This window comes from Zosterops lateralis, assembly GCF_965231275.1.
Source record: "Zosterops lateralis genome assembly, chromosome: 10".
In the NCBI taxonomy this organism is placed as follows: Eukaryota; Metazoa; Chordata; class Aves; order Passeriformes; family Zosteropidae; genus Zosterops; species Zosterops lateralis.
The window spans coordinates 22,105,647-22,125,539 of record NC_139770.1 but is presented as its reverse complement, the minus strand read 5'-3'; the positions used below and the strand labels follow the sequence as shown (position 1 = coordinate 22,125,539).

The 19,893-nt window shown below is 38.1% G+C and overlaps 1 protein-coding gene across 1 annotated transcript; it reads left to right on the top strand.

Annotated features, from left to right (window-relative positions):
* Positions 1-1,005: 1,005 nt before the first annotated feature.
* SEPTIN2 (septin 2) lies at positions 1,006-19,588 on the top strand. The gene is made up of 12 exons (XM_083868350.1): positions 1,006-1,036; positions 2,129-2,249; positions 5,440-5,526; positions 6,391-6,514; positions 9,744-9,878; positions 10,154-10,271; positions 11,565-11,666; positions 11,962-12,107; positions 12,746-12,829; positions 14,539-14,596; positions 16,492-16,604; positions 17,018-19,588. The coding sequence occupies exons 1-11, from the start codon at positions 1,028-1,030 to the stop codon at positions 16,594-16,596; spliced, it is 1,089 nt and encodes a 362-aa protein (XP_083724476.1). The 5' UTR covers positions 1,006-1,027; the 3' UTR covers positions 16,597-16,604; positions 17,018-19,588.
* Positions 19,589-19,893: the final 305 nt, after the last annotated feature.

Sequence of the window (19,893 nt, the reverse complement as noted above, 5' to 3'; positions counted from 1 at the left end):
TCTCTTTGCTGGGAGGAACAGACTGAAGGGTGCTGCGAGCTGAAGCAGTTTGGTGTAATTTCACACGGGGCTGAACTTGCTGACAAGATCTGCTTGGAAAATGGCAAGAATCAGGGAGTGATAGTGTCAAATCTGTAGAATTCAAGTGCAAGTGAGCTGGGTAAGAGGTGACTGTGAGATTTGGGAGTGGGAACAGATACCTTGTGGTGAGAGGGTGAGCCAGGAGAGGGACTAGAAAGGGGAATTGAGCTCTTAGCCCTTGCAGATCCAGCTTATTTGACATTTTTATGTTGCCATAGTAAATCATAATCTCTTGAAATCATGCAAGTTAGTGGTTGGTGAGTCTTTGGTAAGAAACTTTTTTGCATAGAAGTTTTAGATCAGAAATCTTTAAATTTTTTTTGTGCCTGTCTTTTATGGTTCACACTTTAGTGTTGGTAAACAGAAGGTAGAATGACTGAGTTTGCAAAAACCCAAATAAAAGAGGAAGAGAAAAAGTTTCATTTTGAAGCTGTTAGCTCTTTACAAAACACTTGAGCATGGATAGAAATGTTGAGGAGAAAGAGGCTTGAAAAGAAAAATAATACATGACTGAGGGGAGTTTTTTTGGCTTTGAAGAAATTGTTTCCTCTAAAGAGCAAGGTGTCTTTTGGCAAGGTGTGTGGTTTGGTTAGTTTCCAGAAAGGATGTGGACTTTCAAGGCTTCAGAGTGGTTTGTCACATTTCTGGTGCCTTCAACTCCCCACATTCATGTTGTTTGAATTTATTGTCTGACTGTGTTTACAGGAGTAATGGTAGCTGAACATTCTGCCCATTGTTAGTAGAGAAGAGGGAAATACTTGTGCTCTGTGAAGAGCTTGACTCTGTTTCAGAATCTGGCATCCAATCAGGGGTGCTCCTTTTTCAACTTAGTGTGTAACAGCAGATATTACACTGGTTTGTGGGGGAGTTGTTTCCTCATACAATTTTTAATAAGCTGAAAAACATTATTATTTTTTCAGATTTTTTTTCCTGTCCTTCCCTAAAAATGTCCAAGGTAAGAATAACATTTCTGTCTTCCAATGTGAAACATATTTTTTATTTTTAAATATTAATCTTCAATGACAAATTGTGCAACTTGCATCTGTTTGATGGTGAAGAGTATTCTAAATTTGCTGCCTATAGGAGACATGATATTGAAAGATGAGTAATGTAAAACATAGATGAAAGTAGATTCATGGAAGTGTAAATCTCTGCAGTTAACTAATACTTTTGGAAGGATTTAATTTTGGTCAGAGTTGTATAAAAGCTCCCTGGTGCATCTTCATTGAAACTTCCTTTCTGTGGTTTTGTTTTGAGCAGGCATCGTTTAAGAAATTGGTGGTTTATATTTAATTTCTTTCTTTGCTAATAGAAATAATAATGGAAAACTGTTTTTTCAATAAAATCCTTCATTTAAAATATTGCAACCTAAAACATTTTTATCATGCTGGGATTCAGCTAATTCTTGGCCCCCAGCATTTGATGAGCTGGGTAAAACATCCGTGTTGGCTTATTGAAGTGAGAAGAATGATAAATAAATAAAGGGTACTTGAGTAATGTGCCTGAAGAGGGAACTAGGAGATGTAAGGATTTCTCTGCCACATCTTTAGCAGCGAGAATTCCAAACATTATTGTGTAAATTCCCCTTCCCCACACTTGAAGAGAGCTCTCTGGAGAGCACTTCCAGCAGATGGCTGTCACTTCACAGGCTGCTCAGGGTTTTCCTTTGGATGTGCTAAAAATGGATCAGAAATGGTCATCTTTTTATTCAAGTCCATAGAAAACCATTTTATTTTAGCTGTAGACTGTTCAAAAAGTGATTAGTGCCCACAATTCATACTTTGATAAATCATTATTTGGGGTTTTGTGTCTGTTTTGCTCATGGTGATCTTGGCTGGATGGCTGAACAAGTGAGGCTTTGTTTGTTTAAGCTCTAGGTCAGTGTAGTTGTTCTGCACTTCTTTGTGAAACTCTGAGTCGTTTCCTGTCTGTCACAGAGCTTCAAACCTTTTGAGATAAGTGAGGAAAGCAGTTATACAAACTAGTAAGTCTTGGGTGGTTGCCTATTATTGTCTTATTTTATTTTTTTTTTTAATTTAATTTTTAGCAACAGCCTGCTCAGTTTACCAATCCAGAAACTCCCGGCTATGTTGGATTTGCAAACCTTCCCAATCAGGTTCACCGAAAGTCTGTGAAAAAGGGGTTTGAATTTACTCTTATGGTGGTTGGTAAGGAAGTGTTTTATAGTTTTTCTCACAATTAGTACTTGCTCACAGGGAATTTGAAGTGAAAGTGAATGTTACTTGCACCGTTCTAAGGCTTCAGCTTGCATCAGAAACTTTCCTGTACTGTTGCATTTAAATTTCTTTTACATTTTACGGATTCTTGAACAGTTGTTTACCACATTACAATCCATGCTTGAATACATGAATAAGTTTGTGGGTGAAGAAATTTCATTGTGCACTCCAGCAATCGTTCCTTCCTTCCTTCTCCCCTGTCTCACGGGATTTCAGCATTCCATTTAAAATGTAATTTTAAACTGGTTTTGCATTTGAATACAGTCTTAGTTCACTTGTGTGTTTTGATTAAGAGACTGGTGTTAAGGAGACCATTCTATTTAAAATGTTGTTTATGCCTCTTTAGTTCAAAAGAATCTGAACTCTAGTCTTTTCAACCCTTCTGAATACTCTTGTAAAAGAGTGAGAAGGACTGAGAATTGGACCAGTTGGTTTTGATGTGAGCTGTTACTTTTTACTTTGATCATGATTTTATGTTTTGTTAGCAGTTGTAATCTAAAGTGTCATTCTATTTGACAATTCATTGGGAGTCTGTGTTGGTATCTGGAATAGAAAGGAAAATTTGGTGTCTGCAGAAATACCTTGATCCTTTGAGAAATCAGTTGCTATTCTTGAAAATTAAATAGACTCCCAAGTCAGACTTGGTGTCTTCTCTGCCTCTCTGTGAGCCATACCTTGTGAGTTTTGATGTTTGAACTCTGTAATTCTTGCTTTTAAATAGGCTTTCACAAAAAGTACCCTAATAGAATTAGGCTCTTCATTACCTGGCACCACAAGAAATAAATCCCATTTGTTTGCTAGATTTGCCTAAGAGAGATCACAGTGGGAATGAGCAGGGGAGGTGAGACAGTGCATGACAGGAGGTGTTTAACTTCTTAATTGTTTTGGATTTCAGTAGTTACAGGGAGAGTGTGTCCTCAGACCTTTCATTAGTTTTGCCAGATGACAGCTCAGCACTGCTTTTGTCCTGCTTGTGTATTTTGTTCTTCCATGTTGTACAGAGTTTGCCCTTATCTTTGTCTTCCTAGAATTTTATAGTTGTTTTTTACAATATCCTTCATTGGATTTGATTTGGATGATGCCATAAAGGATGTCTCATAAAATCTAAGAGTAAAACCAAACTATAAATTGTTGCTTCACATTATGCTGTCTACTGTGACTCTTCAGAATTTACTGTTCAGTCATTCTTAAAGTGTGAACAGTTTTGAGAAAGGAAAGATGTGCTTTCTCTGCTGGAACTAAACTAAACTTCCAGATCTCTTTGAATTCCAATTGCAAACAGTGCCACATAAAACAGTTCTGGAAGAAAGCAATGTAAAATTATATAGACCAACAGTTATTTCTAGTCTCTTGTAAAATAGAAATAGAGGGGAAATGACATGGTGTAAAAGTAACAAAAAGGCAATTAATCCACCCATGTTAGAATAAAGTGTAACTTTATGGTTATTGCCTGCCAGTATTTTAAGGAATAAATGAAAACTACAAGAAGACTTGGAAAAAAATAATTTCATTGAAAATTTGGAGTGGTATTTTAAGATACACTAGCAGAGGGAGGCAGCTGATGTGAGATAAAATAAACTGTGCTTTAAATTGTTGATTATTTCAACAGTTTGGAATGTGAATTCTTTCTCTTCAAATATGCACGGAGTTTAAGTTCTCTTGTGGGCTGTGGCACAGTGCCTGTTTTGAACTATCATTCCTCATTAAGTTGCCATCCTTCTTCATTTCTGAGCAGGATAATTCTTTAAAAGTTGCCTGTGCTGACAGAATCCTAATCAATGATTTTGGGTTTTCACACAGCTTTTGATTATAGTTTTTTCTTTTCCTGCTATTGTTTACTTTGGTATCTGAAAATATGAGCTGGAGTTTCTAAGCATTTGGCTGCTTGGCTGTGTTGCTCTCAAAGAAATCCCAGTCATTTGTATTTATTTTTATGTTCATTCTCATTATTAAGCTATGACTTCATCTAAATAGTTATTTCACTTAAGAGTCACTAAACTACTGTAGCCAATATAATCATTGACAGTGACTATGAAAACTGATCTGGTTTATGTGTAATATTTACCCATACTGGGACTGTGGAATGTGGCATTGGATGGAATCAGACTTATTTAGTTTTGCTGAAATTATTCTTTGTGACTGTTGAGTTACTCTGGGTGTGTGTCACCTTCACTGGTGAAGCCTCCACTGGCACAACCTGATCTTGAAACTTGCATTCTATGAGACATTAAAAACTGGCAGTTCCTACTCAAATCTCCATTTTTAAACAATTTCCTTTTTTTTTTTTTTTAAATTTTGTTCAGATATTTTTATCAGATTCATACTGCATATTGTGTTACTTAGAGGTTCTATGGCCCATCATTTTTAACATCTAATTTTTAAAATTAATCCTATCAACACTTGAAATAAAAATAAAATTCTAGAAAAAGGTCTCTTCAGTGAACTCCAATACTAAGCATTTCAAGTTGCAGCTCTTTTTTATGCTATGGACATTTGTTCTGATTAAAATCTTGATCTTTAATTAATTAGTTGCCCTCTGAATTTTCCTCATGGCCATAATTATCTCTAGAACAAAAATATAATTAAGGTACAATTTGGTAATCCCCAAGTTCATCAGTATAAAAAAAATGCTCAGTGGGCATATTCCTCTTGCTTTGACTTCTTGTTTGTCATATCGGCATGAAAAACAAAAATAAATCCCACTTTATGATGGCTGTACAGAAGTTCAGCAATGCATTTTTCATTGTTTAAATTGATGCTAAAGCCTTGACAGGGTATAGCTTCTTACTGGGTATGATATTTCACATTCTGCAGTGAGAACAGAAAAGCATGTCTTAAAAAATCAGGAGACATAAAATGGGAAATCTTAAGTCTAAATGGGTCACAGCTTCACTTGACTCGCAGCATTAATCACAAATGATGAGTGAAAGCTCTGGGAAAGTGCCAAGATGTAAAAGTTGGTTTTCAACCTTTTTGTATAAACTTGCCTAATCCAAAATTAGAACTTGTAAATTTTTAATTTGAAAGAAATGTGAAAAAATCTATAGTCAGATAATACTGTCAGATACTCCTGAAATTATTTATGTAAATATGTTGAATTTATCTTTATACTGACTCACAGGTGAATCTGGATTAGGAAAGTCGACATTAATAAACAGCCTCTTCCTGACAGATCTCTACCCAGAGAGGATAATCCCAGGAGCTGCTGGTAAATACATCTTTGCTCAATGGTTTTTAGAGTTGAATGCTTTTATCTTTGAATTTTGGTAACAGTCAGCAATGATTTCTAGCTGTAATAATTTCTAATGTATTACTTGACACTTGAGCTGTTTGATAAAACCATTTTCCTCTGAATCCAGGATATCTGTGGGGTCTTTGTTATTGAGTCCTTGGATGTATTCATATTAACACCTAGAAATTTTAGTCCCTTCTTTTGCTTAAAAACAGTCATTGTGTCACAGTATGATAAACAATCAACTAAAACAATCAGAAAATTTATTTAGTTTTTAATCTCTTGCAATTGTAAACATATGAATTATTTATTCCTGCTTTCACCTAAATTCATTTGCTTAGGATTGATATTTAGTGAATGAGAACTTCACTTTCTGTTCTTCATTTCCTTGTCTTATTTTTATTCTGTTAATCAAGGTATGCAATAATCCAACAAAAGAGAATATTGTAATAAAATAAGAGATGCAATTTTTCTCTTTTTGCTACCTACTGAATTACTTGCTTTAATGGTTTTGTCATGTTAGTTGATGATTACTTATAACTTCCAGCCTTAGGAAAAGAATCCATTAGTTATAATTTTGTATTGTTCTCCAATTACCCATGGTTTTGTCTCAGTCCCTTTTGCCTTAATTTCTGCATTAAGAAAAGTTTGAAATCTCATCCAATTCCCTAATAACATCTAAAGAATTTATGAACTGACTCCTTTCGTTATCAGGCCTCAGAACGTAATCGATAGAATAATATTTATGCTGTTTTATCTGTGAATTAATCTTTGGAGCTTATCTCAGAATGCCATGGCCATGGCAGTTGTGTTCTGAGGCTGGAGTTTGCTGTGTTTCAGATAAGATTGAGCGCACGGTGCAGATCGAGGCCTCCACAGTGGAGATTGAGGAGAGGGGCGTGAAGCTGCGGCTGACGGTTGTGGACACGCCGGGATACGGGGACGCCATCAACTGTCGGGACTGGTACGTGCACAGGGAATGTCTCCTGCTCTGTCCCTGGACACTGACACACATTTCTGATCTGTCCTGGGGGGTGGAGGTGTGGTGTGTGTCTCTGAAGTGCTGAATTCAAGCTGGAAGTTTTTGTTTTTTAGTTTTGAGGAAGCTCAGTTTCAGTGTTATGAGTTAATTCCGATACATGTGAAGAGGCATCGATAACTTTGACATAACTTGAAATAAATTTTGTGGCACTTTTTTTATTTTGTTAACTTCCATTTTGCTTGAAAGAGCTTTAAGTGAACAGTGACCTTGACTCTCAGTAATACTCTGAGAAGGTAAATCACCTACTCTTCAGTGCAAGCAAAAATCCACCTCTAGATCTTGTCCACATTCACTTGAGCATTCTCAGATTATGTGGCTAATTTTTAAGTGCTTTTCATAATCTTAGATTTTGTTTGTTTGTTTGGGTTTGTTTGGGTTTTTAAAATAAATTTAAGTTATAGTAAATACTAAGGAGTAATCAATAACAATCAGTTTTCAATGTTAATCCCTTTTCCCGCATCCCTCAAGCCCCTGAACCTCAAGGTAACCTCCAGCTTTCCCCAAAACTCTGGAGATTAGTGCCTCCTGATGAAGTGAAATTCAGGTTCAAGACCACGTGTCCTGTCCTGCTGAGCCCAAGGGCTACTGCATGAACAATCTCCTGTTTCATTTGTTCAAAAGCTTGTTATTGTTCAGGACTCCACTTGAAATCATTCTTCTTCTGAGTCAGATGATAGAGAGGCCTTACAATCTGACTGTACTCTGGAATATGCACCATACAAAACCCTACAGCACCTGGGAGAGCCTGAGCTTCATTCCTGCTGGTCGCTGGGGACAGAACTGCTGTTTTGTCAGTCACATCCATTGGAGTCTGACAATGCCTATTTTGCCATTTTACTCCTAAAAACTGGATTTCCTAGGCAAGTCCCTAGACCTTACTTTGTTTTATGGCAAAACCAGCCTTCAGGAAGATCTGGATTATCTTCTCCCCTTGCTCAAAAACTTCCTCTGCCATGTTTCCCCATATGATAATGTCATTGATGTACTGCAAATATTCTGAAGCGTTACACTTCAGAAGTAACATCAGCCCTTCCTTCTATTCTGTCTGAGGACAGACCCACTGGAAACTGGAGCTGTGTTTATGCTTGTAGAATTTCCTGTGGTGATTGTATTTCCTTTTCACCTCCTGCACCCATGCTGCTGAGGCAGTGGTGGGTTTTCCATCTCACTTCCTCCCGTCTTTTCTGTGGTCATGCAGTGAAAGCACAACTCACCTCGTGGTGTCTATCCTGTCTCTTGAGGATGGGGGTGTTTGCTCCCAGTAGCAGAGACTGGCCCATACTGGCGGAGCATGGAACATTTCCTCTCTAGTTTGCTCAAATTTTTCAAATCTGTTCTTAATCTTCAACAGTCTTTCTACAGCTGAGGTGCAGGTTGGTAGGGAAGAAAAAAAATTATATTAATGTTGCCAGAGTTGGGTCACCTGAAGCACTGTGTGCTCTCTTTCTTTCATTGACAACAATGCCAATGAGTTGATGTATTACAATGGTGCACTCTGTACAAACTTCTGCCACATGGACTGTGTACAGTGCACCTCATCTGGATCTACAGGGACTGAGGGTTTTTTCGACCCCTGTAGATTGCCTCCAGCACAGCTAATTCTCTCAGGTACTGGATTCCTTCCTGCTTGGCCTGCCTGATCACACCATTAGATCATCCTTGAGAGAATACCTTTCCCTCACACTTGACATAAGTCCCCACCAGAGCTGAGAGTTTCTGTCCTCTCACCAATCCCCTTGTCAATGCCCACATTCCAGGACAGGGATCCCAGTTGCTTGGCTTCCCCACAATCTGGTTCCATATGGTGGGCCAGGATATCCTGGTACCAGAGCAGCCAGGTTGTCAGGGTCTCCTCTAAATGGCAGCTGAAATCTTTTCACATATCTTGCAGCTTACCAGGGACAGCAATTGGGTGATTATCTCTGGTCCTGACTCCTCCTCCTGCTGAGAAGGCCCTGCTTCCTCTTCATCCTTCACTAAGCAAACTGATTTCATTTTGGATTTCTTCTGTTGGTGGCACAGGTTGTGGCAGTGGTTCAGCTGCAGTTGGAATGGCCATGGTGCCTGTTGCTCTGCTTTTCTCCTCCTCACCTGAGGGTGCTCTACTGATGAGCAGTGTCCAGTAAATAAAATCCAGGGCTCAGCACGCTGCAATAAGTTGCTCCTCTCTGGAGCTGCCCTCTCCTGTTGGTCTGAGCCAGAACCAGGACTCTAGTGGACAAAAAGTTGGATATGAGCAGGCAGTCCCTGAAAGCCATTGGTGTCCTGGGCTGCACCAAAAGCAGTGTGGCCAGCAGGCTGAGGGAGGGAGTTCTGCCCCACTCCTGTGAGACCTGCATCCAGCTCTGGGGCTCTAGCACAAGACAGACATGGGCCTATTGGAGCAGGTGCAGAGGGGGACCAGGAAAACCACCCAAGGGATGGAACAGCAGTAAAGAGAGGCTGGGAGAGTTGGGGTTCTGTCTGAAAAAGAGAAGACTCCAGAGAGACCTTACTGGGGCCTTGAAGTATATCAAAGGGGCTCACAGGAAACATGGCAAGAGACTTAATACCAGGGCCTGTAGTAGCAAAACTACTACAGGGGCAGTGGTTTGAAACAGAGAGTAGATTTAGGTAGGATGTAGCAGACTTTTTTGCAGGTTGCCCAGGCTGCCCCATCCCTGAAAGTGTTCAAGGCCAGGCTGGGTGAGACTTAGAGCACCCTGGACTAATGGAAGGTGTCCCTGTCCATGGCAGTAGCTTGGAAATAGGTGACCTTTAAAGATCCCTTCCAATGCAAACCATTTATGATTTTAAATCAGTTTCAAACAAGAACCTTAAAATGCCTTGAAAATGTGTGGTTAATGTTAATCAAGATATAAGCACTAACCCTAGAGAAATTTGCTGTAGAACTGAGGTTGAGTTATGTATATTTTATCTTACTCTCTCTATATATATATATTATGCATAGTAGCTTGTTATTCTAGAATTCAATTAAAATTTTATGATATGTGCTCTTCCATTTTCCCTGTTCTGTAGAATCAGTAAATAAATTTTTGTTCATTAGAAGATTGGTTCATCCACAGGGTGTCTTAGTGGTTTAATATTACCTTTGAGAGTCCTGAAATTGTGGACCATTTGGTGATTCCTCAAATCCCTGTTTGTTTTACAGTTTTAAGACCATAATCTCTTACATTGATGAGCAGTTTGAGCGATACCTGCATGATGAGAGTGGACTGAACAGAAGGCATATCATAGATAATCGAGTTCATTGCTGTTTCTATTTCATTTCACCATTTGGTCATGGGTAGGTGTTTCTCTGGTTTCTCTGTCTTTTTTTTTTTTTTTTTTTTTTTTTTTTTTTTTTTTTTTTTACATTATTTTGTTTTAGAGAGTTGGTTTGTGCCTGTTGACCTAAATTTTCAGAATCAGGTTGCCATTACTTAAGCAACTGCTATAACTGCTGACAATGATTGGCTGTGTTCTTCCTCTGTGTGTAAAGAGAGGTATTTATGTTGGAGTGAAAATAAACTGGTAATTTAGAGTAAAAATAAATTAAAATTTTCCATATTCTAATTTTAGACTTAAGCCTCTGGATGTTGAGTTTATGAAGGCCATACACAACAAAGTCAATATTGTACCAGTGATTGCAAAAGCTGATACACTTTCTCTGAAAGAACGAGAGAGACTAAAGAAAAGGGTGAGTGTTTTTCTGCCTTGCAGAAATGTGTTGTGTTTTGGTTGTAGCAGTGTGGTGGCTGTGGAGAGGGGCATCCTCATTAACCTTACTCAGAGGAAAATATAATCTCATGTACAGTATAGCATCACTTAATATGTAGTTTGATATTTTGTAAATTATTTTATGATGTATTTAACTGAGAAATTGTCCTTAGAATCTTGTTTGCAAAATGGCAGTCTGGCTACATTTACAATTAGATAATGAGTGAACTTTGAAACTTTGGAAAAATATTTAAATACATTTGCTGATGGTAATTGCTCTGTTACCTGTTTAATCAATCCCAAAGCAGAGATAATATCTGCATATGGAATGTGCAAATGTATATTTGGGTTTTGTACCTAGTCAGAATTCTGATGGTTAAAAACTGGGATTTTCAGAGATATATCTGATTTTGAGGTTGTTTTTCTTCCTCATTGTCACTCCTAAAGCATTCCAGTTCTGCCTTCCAGAGGCAAGACTTCTTAGCACATTGTCATGCATGACTTGATTCTGTATTTGCTGGGAGGAGATGGGATTCTACAAACCGTCATGAGCTAATAACATCTATGAAGTTTAGAAATAAGTGTTAGAATTAGCTTGTCAAAGGTCTGCTCTAGTCTTGGCTCTTGCATTGAAAACTTTATCATTTTTATCAGTTATTCTGAAAATCCTTGTAGCTATCTTACCAAATCCAGAATAAAAATAGAGACTTTATATATAGTATACTCCAGTAGGTATGTTTAGAGTGGTAGAATTCTGCAGAAAAAAAAAAAAAAGATAATTCATTTTTAAAGAGCAAAATTTGGGGTCTGTGGCAAATGGATTCCTGCTGCAGGTACCATTACTGGCAGTAATGAAGAAAAAAGCATTTGTTGGGCCTATATCTCAGTTTTTAAAGCACTCCCACCCCTACCCCAAGTAGTAATTCAGAGGTAAGAGCAAGGAGGTTAAGCTGTAGAAAGCAAGTATGACTTCAGAGTCAATGCTTTTATTATTACAAAAAAAAAAATAATTGAAAAGGTTTAACAAAACACAATTTCCACAAAGGATGGTGTTTTTGTGAACACTATTGTTTGTCTGAAAGTCTGTGGCAAGTAGTTGTTCAATATCATGAAGAAATATGGTATTTAAAACCAAATCCTCGTTGAGCAATTTGGATCAGTAAGACAAATTCAGATTTCCTAAGAGACTGTGTATTAGTTAATTTAATGTTTAGATTTGAAAGTACTGATTTTAAATGTACATTATATTGATTTATTTTATTGCATATCTCAGATTCTGGATGAAATAGAAGAGCATGGCATCAAGATTTATCACCTGCCTGATGCTGAATCAGATGAAGATGAAGATTTTAAAGAGCAGACCAGACTCCTGAAGGTGTGACTGGTTCAATAGGTTCTATAGGTGGATAATATATTGTATTTTTTCAGACTGCTCAGATGGCTTTAGAACAAGACCTGCAATGCAACCTGGAGTGAGTCACTGTGTCTCTGCCCAGGCTTCCCTAGCTTGGAAGATGGTGGCAGCAGTTACTTTTATTTATTTTACACCTTTAATTTAAAAGAATTATGAACTTATTACCATAATATACAATAGTGAGCAGAACAAGAGTTGTTCTTGGAGTTGTTTGTCCTGGTTCATTATAAGTAACTTTTGCAATTTTGGCTTTCAGGCCAGCATTCCATTTTGTGTAGTGGGGTCCAATCAACTCATTGAAGCAAAAGGTAAAAAAGTCAGAGGTCGGCTCTACCCGTGGGGTGTAGTTGAAGTGGAGAATCCAGAGCATAATGACTTCCTGAAGCTGAGGACCATGTTAATGTAAGTTAGAAAATTCCAATTAAATAATAGTTTGGAAGACAATCACTAAGATAATCAAGCACTGCATTGAGGGGTTGCAGCAGTTGTGTAATCCCTGGACACCTTCAGAATTTGTGTGGGGAAGGCCATGAGCAGCCTTGATGTAGCTGAGTTAAGCCTAGTCAGGGTTGGACCACACAGGACGCACAGGTTCTCTCTGATCTGAATTACTCGCTGATTCTGTGGAAATAAGGATTTGTCTGATTCGTTTGTTGAGTGTTGTGTTGAATTGTTACTCAGATGCCCTGGAACATTAACCAGACTGTGCTTATTTCAATGTATCTATAAGTAGCAAAGGAGTAGACTTGAAAAGTCCCCTAGTTGTTTCTTTCCTGGTCTTTGCTACTGTGTTTCACCTTCTCATCTTATCAAAGGCCTCGCCCATGAGCGTGGCTTCTGTCAGGGCAGTCTCAGGGCTGAGGTGACCTCTCTGTGCCCTTTATTACACCAATTTAACTGAAATTAGCTTTTCAATTAGTGTGCTAAGTGGGTGTGCATGCTGAGCACGTTGATCCAAGACAGTGCCCAATGCCAGAGTTGCTTAGGCAAACTGATGTGACACAAGGATGTTTTATCTTTTATTACTTTTCTTCCTCCAGCACCCATATGCAAGACCTTCAGGAGGTGACCCAGGATCTTCACTATGAGAACTTCCGCTCTGAGAGGCTCAAACGAGGCACCAGGTTGTCATCTCATGGTTACATGCTGCTTCTTCCTCTTCTGAATGTGTATTTTGCTCTCTCTGTGTCTCACCTGCGAGTGCATTGCTAGGATTTGGTAGACCAAGGGCAGCTCTGTAACTCCAGGCAACACCAAGTTCTATTGACCAGCTTACAAAGAGTGTAACAAAAAATATAATTGGTAAATCTGAAGTGACAGTAGTGGAGTTAGGGAATTTTGGGGATAGATCTGTGCTTTGGTCTGAGGCTTAAACACAGCTGGATTGGAATGTTGAAAGTACTGAGTAGGACAGATGTCTATGATAAATGTTGTCTTAAAAATCTACGAATTAGATCAGAGCTGATATCTTAAAACAAGTGTGAGGGTTTTTTTCAGAATTAACAATTGGAATATTTGGATTTGGCCTTTAAAAGAGATGATCAAAATTTTTTGCAATGTTTTATTAAACATGACATACATAAATAGTAGCAGTCACGGGGTAATGGCTGTTAGCCCTGTTTTCAGCTGGGTTGGGTAGGGCGCAGCTTTCCTGGAGAGAGAGCTGGGCAAAACACCCCATTTTAAAGTACAATAGCAGGGTCTGTAGAGATGAGTTGGTGAGTTCTTGTGGGGAAACTGCCCATTTCCTGCTTTAGGTGTTTCAGCTGCGACTCTTCTTACAGCCACTAGAGGGTTCCAAATTGCACATTTTGGGAGCTTTGGGGCATTTTGCAAGTTTCCCCATCCTGCTGTTGACAGAGATTTTGTCACATATTGGGTCAGTTTTCAGCAAAAGAAGTTTTCCTTTTAAAGTTTCCTGCCTGTAGCACTGGTCTACAGGCAAGATAAAATGCTCTTCTCTCCTGACTTTAAATCCTGCTTTCTGAAATTCAAGGTAAAAGTCCCCAAACTTCCCAAGGTCTGGTGTCTCTTATCTAGCAGGCATGTACAATGGCCTTAGAAGTAATGTGACCTAAGGTCATCCAATTTTTAGAGGATTTCAGGTTGCTGTAAAGTTGGGTATGTGAAACTAAAACATGTTTTTGAATCTTTTCCAGTTAAGTGGCCTGTATACTTTTGCTTTCACATTTCTGAACTGGTACTGGGAGGTAGTGAGGCTTACTATAAGTGAGGGTAGATTTCATGTGAGTTTATTTCAAGCTTGCACTTCTGCTACCAGGAGTGCTTGACATGAGGTGCTTGTTGACTGTCCTCACTAATGATCTCAGAGGTTTTGGGGCACAGCAACTTTTTTTTACAATGTATTTCTCTGTTAACTTTTTAACAAACACCAGTTTGTTTGCTTTGCAGATTTGATGGCACTTGCTTGATTAGATCCATTAGTAGATCTTCCCTGTTGTGACATGGGGTAGGAGAAAGCTCTTAGCAAAGTGGTAGGAAGTCTTGAATAAAGCCAGGTGGGAGGCAGTTGCTTCTCCCAAGCAGCAAGTGGTGTGATGACAGAAAATGGCCTCAAGTTGCACCAAGGAGGTTTAGATTGAATATTAGGAGGAATTTCCTCACAAGAAAGCGTGTTTGGGCACTGGCACAGGCTGCCCAAGGGCAGTGGTGGAGCTGCCATCCCTGGAAGTGTTGAAACTGCCTGTGGATATGGCACTGGGGGGACATGGTTTGGTGGTTAATGCTGGGTTAATGCTTGGACTCAGCAATCTCAGAAGGTTTTTCCAACCTTAATGATATTATGTTTCTAACAATATTAATATTATTTTAGGAAAATAGAAGATGAAGAAGTAAATAAAGACCAGATTTTGCTTGAGAAGGAAGCAGAAGTAAGATGACAGAACTTTATATTCTTGTAATGGGGGTATTTTTGTTCTTTTGTTACTACTTTAGAGCAAAATATTTGTATGATCTTGGTAATTGGTAAAGGAAAAACAGTTATATGCCAATGTAAAGTTATTTAAGGTTCACTAAGAAAACAGAATGAGAAAAGGTGAGAGGAGACTCAGGATAGGGATTTTTTGGAACAAGTGGAATCTGGTAAAACATGATTCCACTGTAGTGATCAGCAGTGGATGTAACACACACTGTGTGGGCAAGGAGAACCATCCTCATGGGAGTAAGGGTTCTACAGTTACCAACTGCAGGCTGGGACAAAGTCAATTCAGCTCTGCAGCAAAAGAGACAATGATGGTAGAAATGGTCAGCAATAAAAAATGAAACAGAAATTCTCATTCTGCCCCTATGACAAATTCATAATGTATAACTCTAATGCTGCTTTTCTTGTTCCTCAAACCTAGAAAGGTTGTAGATAGACAAGACTAGAAAAAGTACAATGAAAAGCAAAATGTGGGCAGAAAGGCTGAAGTGGAGACCTGAAGCAGGTCCTGTGCTAGGGTAGATGACATTAATAGCCTTGTTGAGAAGTAGATGACAGAAGGGAAAGGTAGATGACATGATCACAGATGGCAGAATGAATGAGAATCTACTGCACAAGCAAGAGGTCATGGTTAATGGGATTAATAGATGAGTGTTTTCAATTTAAAAAGATACTTCTAGCATAATCTGTAAATTGTGGTATTCATTAGCATGGAATTTGTCCATAGCAAGGTATTTTTGAGCAGGTGAGCTCAAAATTGCTGAGATGGAAGAGTTTTCTTTCTCCGTGAATGTGCTTGCTAAATGCAAAGGTGGAATCTTTTGGTTTGGCAAGTTCCAAAGGGACAGATTCTAGATTTTGAGCACTGTGGATAAGTACTGGGAGTGCACACCTGGCTGTGAGGCATTTCCATGCACTTCCTAAGAGCTGGTATTGGGGAGAGGGCTGATTTGGATGAACTCCTTAGCCTGCCGCAGCACAAGCAGATGCTCAGACTTCTGCTAGTGATCTTAGTGAGGACCCAAGTCCCAAAACGTAACCAAGGGAAAATGAAAAGGGTTGTTGTTGCGAGCAATGTGAAAAACAAGTACAGTGTAAGCATTCTACAGGTTTAACTTTATTGTTAAGTTTAACAGTTTAGTTTGAGCTTATAGAGTAAATGCACAAAGGCACCCAAAATTATTTCCATAGTGAGGTTGACTTGCCACCTGCCAGAGTTGGGTGCAATAAGGGATTCAAGTAATGTATATGCAACATGGTTCAATTAATCTTTTAGGTGATTTACATACTTTCCTTGTGCTCAAATGTTTAATATGTTTAAATGCAATACTCTAAAACTGAGTTTCAACAAAGTTTAATTATGCTTGTGTTTCACTGGATGGTTTACCTGTAATACTTGCTTCCATCTAGTCATCCCTAGCAAGGGAGTGGGAGAATAATCCTGACAATTTTGATTTTGATGACAGATAAAGGAGTAGTTTGGAGGGATATAACCAGTCTGCTTTTCTTTCTGATAAACTTCAGTAAGTGTAAATTCTTGTTCAGTACTTCAGAACCCTAATTTTTATACAGTGAATGTCAGAGACTTCAATTTAAAGCTGCTTAAAAATCGTATCCCATGGTACAATAATAAAGCCTATTTATTTCAGTCAGTAAATACCAGCCTCTCCAATGATGAAGAGGAATAAAAGAAGATGCCATAACCTGGGATTATAACCTGTCAGATAAAGAAAATGCAGATATGTGATCCCTCTTTAGTAAAAATAAGTATTAGAGTGGTGACAGTGAAGAATTATATTCTGAGGTGTGATTAGGCTACAGAATTCTTCTGTGCTGCTTTTCCAGCTCCGTCGCATGCAGGAGATGATTGCAAGAATGCAGGCACAGATGCAGATGCAGATGCAAAGTGGAGAAGGTGACAACAGTGCAGTTCATGGGCACCATGTGTAAAGTCTTGGGTAAGATGCTCAAATAGCCACTTAAAGGGCTTCTCCTTTAGCTGCTCTCTAGTGTGTTTGGTATTTAGAAGCTTTGGTAAAATGTTTATGAGATGGGTTTCCATCAGTTTCAGTCTTAATTTTAATTTATAAGGATTAACTGCTGTTTGCAAAGTTAAATGGCTTGGAGTCAAACTAAACACTGTGGGGTGTGTGTGTATATATATATATGAAAATTTTCCAGGAAGTCAATACAATATATACTGGTTAGAATTATAGAAGAAGTGTTTGAAATATTTAAACAGGTTTCTTAATCTCATGATGAAGTCATTGTTTCATTATGACTTACAAAATGTGTGCAGTTCTTTCAGGTTTCTTAATGTGAGAAGAGAAGACTGCTGATCTGAAATGGTATTTTCCTGTCTTGTTTTTAGATGGTTTTATCCCCTGACTCACAGGAGACCTGGAGCTGGATTGCAGTGGTGGAGGCAGAAAGGATGCCTCTTGCTTCCACATGATCTGGAGCTTGCTGTGGAGTTTAATGTGAGACTGTTTTGTGGTAACATCTTGTGAGATGTATTTCATAACATGTAGTCAGTTGGTATTTTTATATATTATACGTGTTTGACTTTTGTTTTCTTTTAGTCTTTCTTATCTTGAGGTTATTTTAAATTTCTTATTAGGGATACAAAATAGTAACTGAAAGTTTTCTAGCCTGATAAGCATTAGATAATAATATTTTTTTAATATACCTTATTAGCTCCCTGCTTTTAACTTTGTATTCCAGTTAGAAATAAACAGCTGTCAGTGATACCTTGTTCAGTGCTGGGTAACAGTCACCTCACTAAGGTTGCACCCTGCAAGGTTAATTTTTTATATATTACAGTGTTTACATGTGTGTGCGAGACCAGCAGCCCTTTCTCTGTCTCTGCTCACAGCAGAGGATTTCCTTGGCCTCTGCAAAATATCAAATGAAAATTCAAGCATGCCTTGTGTCTTAGTGAAAAAAAGAAGAGGAAATGCCTCTGTGAGAGGCACACTGTATGTTACATAACAGGCATTATTTCTTTTAGATTTAACCTCGAGGGTTATTATTTTCCTAAAATGTTTTACTATTGCAGCTAATTTTGAATAGTCTCTTGTAAGCCATTACAAATCACTCCAGCTATTTTCTGGTGTTATTGTAGCCAAACAAACTTGAATAAAGCTGATTTCGTTGAATGAGGTAAACTCCAAAGAGTAGTTTTCTATGCATGGGCGTTTCCTATATCCAAAGGATAAGAAGTTCTATAATTCCTAATAAGTATTTTCATACTATTTTTGGGCCATTGCAAGCTGTTATATGTAGTAAAAATATATATTAGCACACTTCTCTTTTGAAAGTGACCTGTTCCTGACAGGATCAATGCAAACTGTATTTTAAGTTCTTGCACCAGGATGAAGTCAGCAGTATTAATTCAGGAGTGACTCTGGTTTTTTTATTAGGCCAAGGTCACTCTTAATCCCGGTAGCAAAGGAGACTGTTTTGTGCCTGGCTGGACTCATGCTGCAGATCTGCCTTGTGTTTGCAGCACAAAGTCAGTGTAGCACACAACTGCCCGGGCTGGCTGACAGGGCAAGCAGTGACACACCCTGGGTAGTCTGCTACTCCTGATAAAGCCATCAATCAGATTTCTTCATCTGATCTATCACAAAACACCCTTATCTGAGCAGCTAATAAACAGATAGAATTGCAACTTCTTTTGGCTGTCTTTGAGCTCAGGTGCAGCTGTGACTTTTATAATTTTGCTATTGTTTCTTTGAAAAAAATAATAGAATTTCTACAGCTAATATATAATTCCAGTGGTACTTCAGTGGCTAGATTAAATATAAGCCTGTTAATCAACTGAATTTTTTCCTGACTGAAACTACTGTTTTATGTTTGAATCTTTCTAAAAATGTGAAGTAAAACCCTACATTGTAGCCTCTGCTGAGGAGCTCCAGCTCTCTTTTCAAAAGTATGTACTGTCCAAGTTTGACACCACTCATTTGACCTTCCATAACCTTGACAAAAGGGAAAATGAGAACCTTTTTGTATGCACCAAACAGTTAAATCCCATTTTGTCCAATCTATACATATAAAAGTTGGATGGAAAAACTTGTGCTTCTAAATTCTTGAGTTGCTTTTTCAAAAGAAAGTGTAGGACCAAAGTAATGTAGCTGCCAGAGAACACTCCTCAACATCTTATTTATTTCTATTACCATGAGCCTGTACTTGAAGAAAAACTGTGAAATGTCTGCACAGGGGCCTGGTTGTACTTGTCACTCTTGCTGTGTATTTTGGATTGATAGGGTTTTTTTCCCTGTGTTTTTAGCATGGGAACAAGAACAGATTGTCCATTTGTTTAGTGCTATTTTGTCACCATCTGTGAAATTATTTCAGGTAATATGTGATTGTTTGGAATATTTACATAGCTATTAAAATATTTGAACAGGATAAAGCATTTCATGTGATTCTTAAGAAAAAAAGAATTGATCTAAAAATTCAGCAGGAGAAATATTTTTGTATGTTGTTTTGGTATTTAATAGGAAAAACCAAGTTTATGGCATTAGCCATTTTAGTTGATATACTCAAGACAGGTAATTGACTGCCACTTCTTCCCAAGCCTTCCCATCAGGCCATGGTATGCCTGATGTCTCTGAAGGTCTATTTCCCCTTCACTTTTCTTGGGATGGTCTTGAAATTGATGGTTTCATGCTAAGGTATGAAAAGCAAGACTACTTTTCTCAGTAAAAGAAAGATATGAGTAGCAGAAAGGCTTGGGGACAAAAGGTAGATTCTGTTTGGTGGCTTGATGAACTCACCACAGTTCTTTCTCTGTTACTGTGTTGTGACGATTTTTATTTTAGGAGTTAAAATACTTTTGAATTTGCAGAGCTTTATAGTTGATAGTAAAAACTACTTGTTCTTGGTACAAAAGCTTGTTATAATCTATGTACTACAATTAGCCAAAACTGTAATAAAAATTGCTGAAAAGCTATTTTGTGTTTATTGTGATTCTTTATTATACTCAATATTAATTTGTGGTGATATGTTTGAAATGTCCTGTTCCAGCCAGGACAGGGTTTATTTTTGCAGTAACCAGTAAGGGCAGGGTTGGTGTGGGAGTGGATGGGGTTGGACTCCATGGTAAGCATTTTTCCATGTGAAGAACTTTTTCTTCTGTATCCTTTTTATTATTTAAAATGTTTGCTATTACTGCTTCTTTTCTTATCACATTGCTGTTTCCAGTAAATTGTTTTCACAACATTTTGTTGTAAAATTCCAGTT

What these genes read in the sequence shown, in the direction of transcription:
- SEPTIN2 (XM_083868350.1), top strand. An exon ending in GATAATCCCAGGAGCTGCTG is followed by an intron (nt 5,527 to 6,390) that starts GTAAATACATCT and finishes GCTGTGTTTCAG; the next exon opens with ATAAGATTGAGCGCACGGTG. An exon ending in TGCTTGAGAAGGAAGCAGAA is followed by an intron (nt 14,597 to 16,491) that starts GTAAGATGACAG and finishes CTGCTTTTCCAG; the next exon opens with CTCCGTCGCATGCAGGAGAT.